This window comes from Cervus canadensis, chromosome 5 (assembly GCF_019320065.1).
Source record: "Cervus canadensis isolate Bull #8, Minnesota chromosome 5, ASM1932006v1, whole genome shotgun sequence".
Lineage (NCBI taxonomy): Eukaryota > Metazoa > Chordata > Mammalia > Artiodactyla > Cervidae > Cervus > Cervus canadensis.
The window spans coordinates 14,689,879-14,702,198 of record NC_057390.1 but is presented as its reverse complement, the minus strand read 5'-3'; the positions used below and the strand labels follow the sequence as shown (position 1 = coordinate 14,702,198).

The 12,320-nt window shown below is 40.3% G+C and overlaps 1 protein-coding gene across 1 annotated transcript in view; it reads right to left on the bottom strand.

Annotated features, from left to right (window-relative positions):
* The window catches only part of TTC27 (tetratricopeptide repeat domain 27), a 164,454-nt gene extending 152,134 nt beyond the window's left edge, over window positions 1-12,320 (bottom strand). Inside the window, exons 1-4 of the mRNA XM_043468286.1 lie at window positions 12,008-12,320; window positions 10,347-10,524; window positions 7,793-7,922; window positions 996-1,136 (exon numbers count right to left, since the gene is read on the bottom strand). Of these exons, the coding sequence (XP_043324221.1) occupies window positions 996-1,136; window positions 7,793-7,922; window positions 10,347-10,524; window positions 12,008-12,107 (549 nt within the window). The 5' untranslated portion in view covers window positions 12,108-12,320. The remainder of the gene's footprint in view (window positions 1-995; window positions 1,137-7,792; window positions 7,923-10,346; window positions 10,525-12,007) is intronic.

The window sequence follows — 12,320 nt, the reverse complement described above, 5'->3', positions numbered from 1 at the left end:
CTCAAACTTAAATGCTCAGGAAACAAGCCCTTACCCAGTCAAGACCAGTTCCATTTAATCCATAGAAATACTATTTCTTAAACTTTTCTCAGCTAGACACTTTGCAACTGGGAGGTTTCATATAAAATTTAGATTTACTATTCTGGCAATACAAGGTCTACAATGCCTAAGTTGCAACGATCAGGGATAGGAATCAGGAAGCTTCAAGCCTGTGGGTCAGAAAAACAGCTCTTCCACCTGTTTTGCTTTAGCCCAAACCAAGACTGGTTCTTACATTTTTGAAAGAAAGAAAAGAAAATTTTGTGACATGTGAAAAGGATATGAAATGTAAATTTCAATGTCCATAAATAAAGCTTTATTGGTATACAGTCACACCCATTCACATATTATCTGCAGCTGCTTTCACACTGCAAGGCAGATTGAAGAGTTAGCGGCAGACAGTTGAGAAGCTGCAACAGAACCAACACTCCTCAAGGACTTTCATCAATTCTCTCTTGTGGTTTTTATCACCTCCTACTGCATATTAGCTTTTCTCACTAATTTATATGTAACCTAGAGAAACCATACAATGGATATTGAACAAATGCTCTACTAAACCCAACCCAAATATCAATCAACGCAGGACAAGAGACAAGAAACAGTAATAGTAATTAAGATCTACTGTAAGTGCTGTTCATGCTTCCGGCTACTGCTCATTATCCTTACACGAAATTCATAAAAGACTGTGATGGATGTTTCTAAACCCACTTTTAAGATTCAGAGAATGAACACTTAGACACATGCATACATACATACAACACATATATATAATTCTATTAAAGAGACAATGTTTCATTTTATACTAATCTCTTGAGGGGAGATAAAATTAAATACCTAAGGAAGACTTAGAAAATAAATATACCAAGACATTGTCAGCATCACACCTAAAGTCTGATGCTAATCAGCACAAAAGTCACACCTGGGTCTGAATCTCCTGGCTCCTTTTCTTTCCTTACCTGAATAGCTGTCAGTTTATGTCTTATATTCACTAAGATAATTCTTGCTAATAACAGCAGGATAGGCTGTGTGGTCAGGCTGTAGATTGATTCACCATCTAGAACAAGGAGACTCAGAACAAATGCATCCAGTCCTTTGATCTGGAAAAAAAAAAAAATTAAGATCAAATAATTTAGAAAAAAAATTAACCTTTGTATGTCTTATAAGGATACATATTTTCCAGTTAATCAGCTCTGAAACACAATCATTAATCTATTACACAGCAACTGGCACTGGACCAAGTCCTAATACTAAAAATGCATTTAGAGATCTACAACTCCAGCCTGCCCTGACCAATGACCACCCATCTGCTTATACTTTAGAGGAGCAGAACAATCAAGAAAATGCTACTATTGAAGAAGCACCATTAGCTTACAGATTTACTTACAACAAAGCGTTTTCTCAGTAAAGCCATCCCTATGTGAAAGGGATATTTCACATATTTCACATATTAAACACCTACGTTTCATATATGCTTCACCAGTCAGCTAATGACATTACAAACCACAGCTGCCCCTTAATTACTATCAGGCCAAAGAACAACTAAGTCTTACATATCAGATGCTGAGTAGGCATGTAATCACGGACCAACGTGAACAGAGGCTGCCCAAAAGGGAGGTCTCTGAAAAATCCATTTCTCAACTGCACAGATTTTCTATGGTGGACCAGACACTCATGTTTTTAAAATGTGGGCTGAATAATTTTGACAGCTGCCACAAACCCAGCAGCAGGACTGCTCAACATCAGGAACACAGGCTCTAAGTCACCGACACAGGATGGAGTCCTTTTACTGTTTATTAGTTTGTGGGCACAGGCAGATTTCTTTTAACTGAGCCTCACTTTCCTCAATTATAAAATCAAATAACAGAACCTACACCTCATAGGGTTCTTACAAGAATTAAACAAGATGGTAACGATAACCCTATATGCAAAACAGAAAAAGAGACACAGATGTACAGAACAGACTTTTGGACTCTGTGGGAGAAGGCGAGGGTGGGATGTTTAGAGAGAACAGCATCGAAACATTTATATTATCAAGGGTGAAACAGATCACCAGCTCAGGTTGGATGCATGAGACAAGTGCTCGGGCCTGGTGCCCTGGGAAGACCCAGAGGGATTGGGTAGAGAGGGAGGTGGGAGGGGGGATCGGGATGGAGAACACATGTAAATCCATGGCTGATTCATGTCAATGTATGACAAAAACCACTACAATATTGTAAAGTAATTAGCCTCCAACTAATAAAAAATAAATGGGAAAAAAAAATTTAAAAAAGAATTAAACAATCCAAGTGATGCCAGTGCCAGGCTCAATACTTTATAAAAACATTCAAAAAAGGTACGAAAGGAACAGCCCTTTCATCATCACTGAAAAGTGTACCTGAGGAATAAAGACCATGTGAATGACCACCAGCAAACCACCGATAAAGCTTACTGTTAACCTACACTGAGGGTAGAATGATTTTTTTTTTTTTAAGTTCAATAATCAAGGAACTATTCTGAAGTATTACAACTGCCTCAATCTTAGAAGAAGACAGAACAAAAAAAGTTAAGTTCAGTCTAAAATCACACCAAAGTTAGCATCTGAACAGAGATTACAGCCCAGGTTTTCCAACTCCCAAGCCAGTATTCTTCCTACCATCTCATGCTACCTTCCCCTCAGACCTAGGCTAAGCATGAGGAAGTCCCCTGGGACAGGGCCAGGATCACTTCCAGCCTTCTGACTGAGACAACTGCATGACGGCAATGTAAGTAACTGAGACACAGACACAGCAGAGGACCTGGTTTGGAAAAGAACCTCACCATGAAGCCAGTGTGGACATGATGAGTCTGAGGTTCCCCGTGAGACCTCCAAGTGGAGGTACCAGTTACACCAGCAAATCCCTGCTGAAGGACTTGAGGGAAGACCCTGCCTAACACGCCCAAGCTGGACCCGAATCCTCACCGAATCATCTTGCCTTTTAGGTGGACTTAACAATCTCTTGTTTCCTAACATCCCAACCAAACTGGTGAAGTACAAGACATGACTTTAAAAAAAAGAATCCTTTTCTAATCACACTGAGACAAAAAAGACATCTACCTGTTGTAGCACAAATTTAGATCATTATCTTCTAATGAAATCCTTAAAGACAACAAACAGGTGACTTAACAGGGCAACAAACAGAAATTTACACAAAGAGATACTCCGTGATATACTACTTAGATCTCGTTTCTTCTGATACTCAAAGTCAGAGGTTGGTTACTAAACCTCCTTCTCTTTAAGTTCTCGAAGAATGTCAATTACAGGGCAAATAATAAACAAGTAAAGGAGTGAATGCATGAAGAAACAAACAAATTTCTTTTCCCAAAGTTATTCTGCATCGTTATTATCAAAAAACTGAATGCTTTTTTAAAGTGAAGCAGTCTCTATCTACTCCTGTGATCTAACACTGATATTCCAACCGAGCTCTAAGCATGCTTACAGAGGTTTGGGAAAATGGCTGAGTTTTAAAGAGGACAGTTTATATTTTCAACTAAAATAGATAAAATGAAAGTTATAAGTCCCTTAGCAGCAATTCCTCAGTCAAGAGAGCATAAGACATATAAAAATACTTATTAATCAGAACAGTGAAAAAAAGTCAACATCTGGAAGCCTGAGATACATCTGATATAAAACCAGTTTACTGGAAGATCAACTTTTATGTGTGAGAGGGACCTACTCAGACGTTAACCTTCAGTGCTACTCACCTGAGGCTGGTTAGACCAGCGGTCACACAATAGTGCTAAAAATGCCAAGGCCATAGGTTGGAGGCAGGGAAAATTAATTTGGCTTTGATGACTACACTCCAAGACCATGAAGTATATTCACAAATATCTGTCCTCACAAGAACTATGAAACATCAATAAGCACAGGAAAATGACAACTGGAAAATACCGATATGCCACTCCCCAATTTATAAACTTCAACTCCCTCTATCTTCCAAATTCTCAGATTGCTGGTAAAGAGTATAAACTGAATCATTCTCTCCAGGACAACCTGACACAAGTAAGAAGAGGTGAACACGCAAACAGCCCAGAGCACAGCCACTCCACTCATGGGTACACGTCCTCAGCAGGGCTTCCCCCTCAGTCCTGGGAGGCATTTACAAGAGTGGGAAAACATCGGGCCTCTCAGCCCTCAGGGGGGGCCTAACCATAGCCCTAGGAAGGGGGTGGGCAGTAAAAACAGCCTCCTTCATTTAGTTCATTGCACCAAACATTATCCTTTTTTAAGTTTTGCTGTGCTTGGAAACTCTTACAAATGATTCCCAGATGTGCCCCCAACAGCACGGTACATAATATACTACCAAAAAGGGAAACATCCCATGTGGCCATCAAGAGTAGAACAGATATATAAATTGTGGTCCATTCATACAATTGGAATACTATGCAACAGTAAAAATGAATAATTTTTAATAACAAAAATATACCTCTAAGCAAAGCAAGTAACAGAACACAATTTATTTCATTTATATAATGTTCAGTTCAGTCCCTCAGTCGTGTCCCACTCTTTGTGACCCCATGGACTGCAGCATGCCAGGCCTCCCTGTCCATCACCAACTCCCAGAGTTTACACAAACTCATGGCCATTGAGTTGGTGATGCCATCCAACCATCTCATCCTCTGTTGTCTCCTTCTCCTCCTGCCTTTAATCTTTCCCAGCATCAGGGTCTTTTTAAATGAGTCAGCTCTTCTCATCAGGTGGCCAAAGTATTGGAGTTTCAGCTTCAACATCAGTCCTTCCAATGAATATTCAGGACTGATTTCCTTCAGGATGGACTAGTTAGAACTCTTTACAGTCCAAGGGACTCTCAAGAGTCTTCTCCAACACCACAGTTCAAAAGCATCAATTCTTCTGTGCTCAGCTTTCTGTATAGTTCAATTCTCACATCCATACCTGACCACTGGAAAAACCACAGCTTTGACAAGATGGACCTTTGTTGGCAAAGTAATGTCTCTGCTTTTTAATTAGCTGTCTAGGTTGGTCATAACTTTCCTTCCAAGGAGCAAGCATCTTTTAATTTCATAGCTACAGTACCCATCTGCAGTGATTTTGGAGCCCCCCCCAAAAAAGTCTGTCACTGTTTCCACTGTTGCCCCATCTATTTGCCATGAAGTAATGGAACCAGATACCATGATCTTAGTTTTCTGAATGTTGAGTTTTAAGCCAACTTTTTCACTCTCCTCTTTCACTTTCATCAAGAGGCTCTTTAGTTCTTCTTCGCTTTCTGCCATAAGCGTGGTGTCACCTGCATATCTGAGGTTATTGATATTTTTCCCAGCAATCTAGATTCCAGTCTGTGCCTCATTCAGTCCAGCATTTCTCCTGATGTACTCTGTATATAAGTTAAATAAGCTTTATTTACTTATTTATTGACTATGCCAAAGCCTTTGACTGTGTGGATCACAACAAACTGTGGAAAATTCTTCAAGAGATGGGAATACCAGACCACCTGACCTTCCTCCTGAGAAATCTGTATGCAGGTCAAGAAGCAACAGTTAGAACTGGACATGGAACAAGACTGGTTCCAAATCAGGAAAGGAGTATGTCAAGGCTGTATATTGTCACCCTGCTTATTTAACTTATAAAAAGTTCAGAAACTGGCAAAACTAAACAATATGTTCCTGAGGATACATACATACGTAAGTGCTAAAACTATGAAGAAAGCAATGGAATATTAACAATCAAATTCATGAGTGTTTCATGAGAAAGGTGGCTGGGGATGTCACCAAGAAGCACACACAGGAGACCTTCTAATGCTTTTCCAACCTTTCCAAGTCAGAGCACGTGCAGAAGATGCTATGATTTGTGGTACACACCAGGTAGCTAGAGAAGGCCACTAAGCCAGACAAGACCAGTTCCAAGGCTCTCCCAGCCCAGGGCCCACAGAGCCACCGCAATGGCAAAGGGGCTCAACACCTAAACAAGAGCAGTCAGAAAGTTCCATTCTCCAAGGCTGGTGATGTTCCCTCTCTCAAGCCAGGTGGTGGAAACAAAGATGTTTTATTATTTAAACTGCACACATTTTGTATGCTTTTTTGAGAGTAAGATGTACTTATAATAAAAAGATTAAAATCAATGTCTTAGTGAAAAATTCCTACGACTTGGCCTGAGCCCCATCTTTTACGGCTGCTCCAACAGGCTCAAAGCAGCCCTCTCGTGCAGCCCTCACAAACACCATACTCCTCTGTCCTCTGAATCTGTGCTCACGTGACTACATCTAGACCGCATTTCCTCCTCTTCCCTACCAATCCATTTCCCTCATCACCCTTCAGGTTCTACCTCAAGGTCCGCTCTTAACTAAAAGGTCTTCTCAGACAAAATTCACTTTCCACACATCTCTCTATTCATTTCAATGCTTCTTACAGTTTGACTCACTCATGTAACCCATTTCTGTACTGTCTGAACTGCTATCTGACTCCACAGGTGCGTCCACACTAGCACAGCAGAAATGTGGGTTCCAATCCCCCAGCTATGAAACCTCTGCAAGTTTCTCTTACCACTGTGAGCTTCAGTCTTCTCATCAGAGGATATGTCAATTGACAACACAGGAGAATGAGGCCCCCCTCCACCCACACATCAGGGCTCAGGACGCATCTGCAACCTTGTCTGGTAGGTTTCTAACCTGCCCTGCACAGCAAGAGAGGCCAGGAACTGTTTCATACACAGTCAAAGCGGAAGTGAGACGTTCCAGATACGTAAACTTCTAGATAATCAAAGCATCTCTTTAAGTGCCAAAGTCTTGGGGAGTTTACTTGTACTCACTTTGGATGAAAACTTTTCTAAGGTGTAGATTAAATTCCCTTCTTAGACATAAAATATGGAAGGGCTTTGAACCTATCAATAATGATTTAGAGCCAGCACGATGAATCTTAGTTATTCTATCACAATATAACATTATGACTCAGTAAACTGACTGTACAGCGCTAACTGCTAGGGCTTCAGATTATGACTGCTTTTGTAAGTCTCTTCCCACCTACCATCAAATTATTAACACTGATCTCTAACAACTCCATTCCCCTTTCATCAGCTATTTCTAATTCTGAGAAAGCAGGAAACAGTAAACAGGTCTCTTTGTGTAAGTTCTGGGAGTTAAGGTGCCCTTTTTGCAGGCTGAGTGATCGACAGTTAAGTCATTCTTCTTCTTAGGGCATGTCATGTTCCCCCAAGCCCTAGCTATATGTGCTTGGACACAACTGAGGAGTTCAAACTGCAAGCTCTACTGATGACCTACTGAGGCAGGTGAATAACATTATCTCCATACATGGATATTAAGAATCATCACCATGGAGCATCTCTGAGCCAGACACTTAAGTACATACAAATAAGTATATCTGCGACACAAAGGAAACCTCCCCAGGAACTGTTTTAAGCACAGCCGCAAAACTTCTCTGCAACAAAATTAAACAGATCTCCAGACTTTCTACTTCTTCAGAAAGTATCCTTGTGTAGCTGTGGTAACATGCAGCTGGAGGACAGGGGCAGCTGTTCATTCTTTAATAAACAGAGCAGCTAACAGAGCTCCATAAAATGAGGAGCATTTGAAGAGGCGTTTGAGACTGACAACAGAACTTCTGAATTACGTGAAACTCTGATCAATGAACAAGCATTCTTAGTAGGTTCTGTACAAGCCACAAAGTCATGTTTCTCTCTTACCTACTATTACCTCTGGCTTATAAAGATCCATTTCTAAAGAATAAACAAAATAATACCTACATACGACATTTCTAAGAAGCGTACCTCACTGAACTGCTGAAACAAAACAGATGGCAAAAAATCCTGAGGGTGTAAATCAACAAGAGGCCCCGTCCAGTTACTCTGAACAAAAAGTTGCAAACTGCTCACACCAAGTAGGAATATCTTCTGTTGTCTGCATATAAGAAAAAAGAAATAAACATAAACCATTTTGTATAACCACAAATACACTACTATTTCATTTCAGTGTTATTAAGAAAAATGTAAGATATCAACATTGAGACTATCTGAGAGTATTACAAAAAAACTTTTTGAAATCTACACAGTTTAGGTCTGCAACGTCCAACACAATCACCTTGAGTCACATAAGGCTCTTAAAATTAATTCCCAGGCGGCGCGAGTGGTAAAGAATCCACCTGCCAAGGCAGGAGACACCAGAGATGTGGGTTCTATCCCTGGATCGGGAAGATCCCCTGAAGGAGGAAATGGCAACCCACTCCAATATTCTTGCCTGGAAAATTCCAGGGATACAGGAGCCTGGTGGGCTACAATCCATGGGGCTGCAAAGAGTTGGACACAACTATGTATGCACCCACACACAGATAAAATTTAAAAATTCAGTCCCTCAGTCATACTATCTACATTTCAAGTGCTCAATGGCCAAACGTGGCTACTGGCTCCCGCAGTGGATGGCGCAGATACAGAGTATCTCCATCATCATCACAAAAATTCTCTTGAACAGCACTGGTTTAGGACCTAATCAGATACTGAGAACTTTGTCTTGTGTTCTATTTAACAGCTCTGATAATGGCTGGGTGAAAAATTGATTTTATACACAAGAAAACCGACAATAAAAAGTTGTTTCCAAACATTTTATTATCCAAACATACAAACTATTAGAACAACAACAACAAAAATAGATATTTCACTTGAACCTATTTCTTTTCAATCCTACTTTGGCTGAAGACAGGAGTAAGTAGGTAAACTTATTCTGTAAAGGAGAAAAATTTTCTCCTTTGTAAAGCAGAAAAAATTTTAGGCTTTACAGGTCACACATGTTTCTTTTTTCCCCAACCCTTTTAAAAATGTAAGCGTCATTCTTAGGCACTTTGGCCTTGACCCACCAGAGGTAATTCACCAACCTTTAGATTAAGACACAGGTCAAAGTAAAAGTCACTCAGCCGTGTCCGACTCTTTGTGACTCCATGGACTGTACAGTCCATGGAATTCTTAAAGAATCTTCCTTTTTGAGGTAGGGCTTAGGGAATATTGGAGGAAGAGGATGACTGCTTTTACTTTTTCTTCAGCATAAAGCTACAGGAATCCTACTATAGTCCCTAGGCCCTACCTCAAAAAGGAAGATTCTTTAAGGGAAGGAAAAAAAAAAAATCAAACCTACAAGCCTGTGGTATCCAGAATGCTCTGGATACAGCGCAACTGACAGCAGAGCAAAGAAAGAACAGAGGCTGCTTGTGGTTAGAAGTTTAGGAAACTTGGGGAAACAGGCGTGCAGCAAGATCTTAATGTAAGCCTTAATGTAAATGTCATAACTAAAAATCAAAATCCTCAAGGAGAGCTAAGAATACAGTTTAATTTCAAAATACCTCAAAATAAGGAAACTGAAACGTCTCTTCTCAGCTCTATGTGTCAAGAAGAGTTCTGGTCAACCAGTGTATAACACATTTGTGTATATACGTGTGTTCTCACGTGCAGCACACAGAGCTATGATAACACACCAACACCTGATAGCGGAATAACAGGAACGACATGAGAGGAATGAAAAACTACCAGTAAGTCAGAAAAATTAAAATGAACGACATTTTGTAAGTAAAATAAAATGTCTGTAGGAGTATTCTTTTATGAACTCCTAATAGATACAGATTACATTTTATTCATCTTTACAACCTCAACACCAAGCACAGTAGTTAATTTGTTGAAGAACTACAATGAGGTCATTTCTTACAAATTATGATAAAACAAAACTGCATGTTTTAAAGAAAATTAAAACAACGTGGTTTGCCAGAGACAGTGGAGAAAAGAAAGGTATATTAACAAACTTGCAAGAATAAAATATAAGCCACTGAAAAAATTAGGTTAACTGCTGTGCAACTATCCCTTATACTAAATACTACTAAATTACATAAACATCAATGGAACCAAGGGTTCCATAATAAAAACATTAAAGATAACAATCTAAAAATAATAAAAGTAGTTACAATTCTCACTCAATAATCTGCAAATAGCCAGATGGACAGTGTACACTTTCATGTTAAAAGGAAAGAAGGTCTGAAGTCTTAAGTATGGCTAAAACCTAACAGACCTAAGCAACTGGAAGCTCGGTGGTCGGCAGCTACCACCCAATCATAAGTTAGTGTTATATATGAAACTCTGACATCCTACACCACTTTACCTTTTCATTCTCCATGGTCTCTGGACAGAAGCTATTACATAGATTATTACATCCATCAAGAGTCTTGACTAAATATAAAGCCAGGTTTTCCAAAAACTGCAAAAGTCAGTGTGCCTTAGACACTGTCAAGACACTACCAAATGTATTCAAAAATTCATTTCTTTATGAAAAGTTCAAATAAAATTCTACCTTCTGGTTTTGTCCAAATTTGCTGAGTCATCCAGGAATGTTACTATCTGCTTCTCTAGGTAGCTGTCAATCTTTTCTTCAGTTATTGATGCTGAATTTAAAATACTTTGAGTCAACGAATTTAACAATATGGCTTTGTAGTTCCCTTCTAGCAACAACTGTAGGAAAGATCCACTCTCTGTAATAGAAAGAAAATTTGTACAATAATCAAAAAACTATTTTCATATTGTAAAGGGTAACACTATTACCATTTCAGCATGCAAAAAAAAAAAAATGTATATATCTAGAACACTTCCTATAAATCAATCACAAAGCACTGTGCAAATTCCATCACTTCTCCTAGAATGAGGAGTTTGTGCTCGCTTCAGCAGCACATATACTAGAATTAGGAGCTCATCCATATAATGAACAGTAAAGCAGAAGTTAGACCTAGAAAAAACACTCCTTATTAGCAAGGAACATCATCCTTCTGCTGAGAATTCAAAAGGAATCCTACTGAGAACAGAAAAGTTTCCTTAGAACATTTCCTTTTACCATCTGGCTCCCACTACCCCCACCATGACCGTGAAAATGATAGTCACTCAGTTGTCTCTGACTCTTCGAAACCCCATGGACAGCAGCCCACCAGGCTCCTCTATCCATGGAATTCTCCAGACAAGAGTACTGGAATGGGTAGCCATTACCTTCTCCAGGGAATCTTCCGGACCCAGGGATCCAACCCAGGTCTCCTGCATTGCAGGCAAAGTCTTTACTGTATATGAGCCACCAAGGAAGCCCAACGATACTCCCTGGTGAAAAGCTGGTGCACTTATTGTTCCCCTAATATCCAAATGCACATTCCTGCCTCCACACTTTTACACTGGTGATTTCCTCCTGGGGAACTCTTTTCCACTTACTAGTCTTACTCTTGAATCAAAAATCGGGTCAAGTTTGATTTCTTCCATAAGACTTCCAGACTCAAGACTTCAGACACTCTCTCTCTCCTGAAGCACCTATTGTGTATAACACCCACACACACACACCCCACTTATACATATAAACTGTGTTAAACACACACACACACACACACACACACACACACACACTGTCCTAAACTGATATTTCTCTTTTGGGTCTAGCTTAAACCCCACAACAACGTGTACCTATAACCCTGTAGAAAAATGTGCCTTTTAACTCTTTATTTCTCTGGTAAATGTGCTTTGCCTACAAGATTACATCTTTGCTGCCTCATTTCAGTTGTTGTACTTACTAGCTGTGAGACCGTGAATAAATTACTTAACCAATCTGTACTTAAATATCTTCATCTGCAAAAAGGGAATAAAAGTATTGTCTACTTTATATGTCTATTATAAGGATTAAATGACTGAATAAATGTTAAGGGATTATAAAAATAATTAACATTATTACTGAGGGCTTCCCTGGTAGCTCAGAAGGTAAAGAATCCCTGCCTGGACGGGGAAAACTTTCGGGTGAAGACAGGTACGGAACCTGAAGACCACGCCCACCAGGTCAAGGATGCAACAACCTGAAGCCTTAAGAAATCGGGTAGATTTGGGTAGGGAAAAAATACAGGAGGGATGAAAACCCAGCCGCCGCCACCTGTTCTCCCCACAGTCCTCACGGTGGCCTAAGTCCCTCCCTGGCAAGTGCACCCCTCTCACCCAAACTGGCGACTCCCTCCTGCTTCCACTGCTGCCGCTCAGCCTGAGTAGGGAAGCCCCTCAGAACTGCCAGCTCCGGGCTCCACATCACCCCGGACATAGCTGCACCCAAAGATTCCTACGAGGGTCACACAGGAGTCAAAAAAAAGAAAGTGAAAGTTAGAGCGACCAAGACTCCGACGGCTAGTGGCGACTGTTCCTGTAAATACAAAGCCTAGAACACCATGTGCGGATAGCGGAACAAGGAGGCGGCCATGACAGCAGCGCGGAGAACCCTGGGGAAAACACGCGGACTCGCTGAACCTGCTTCCGC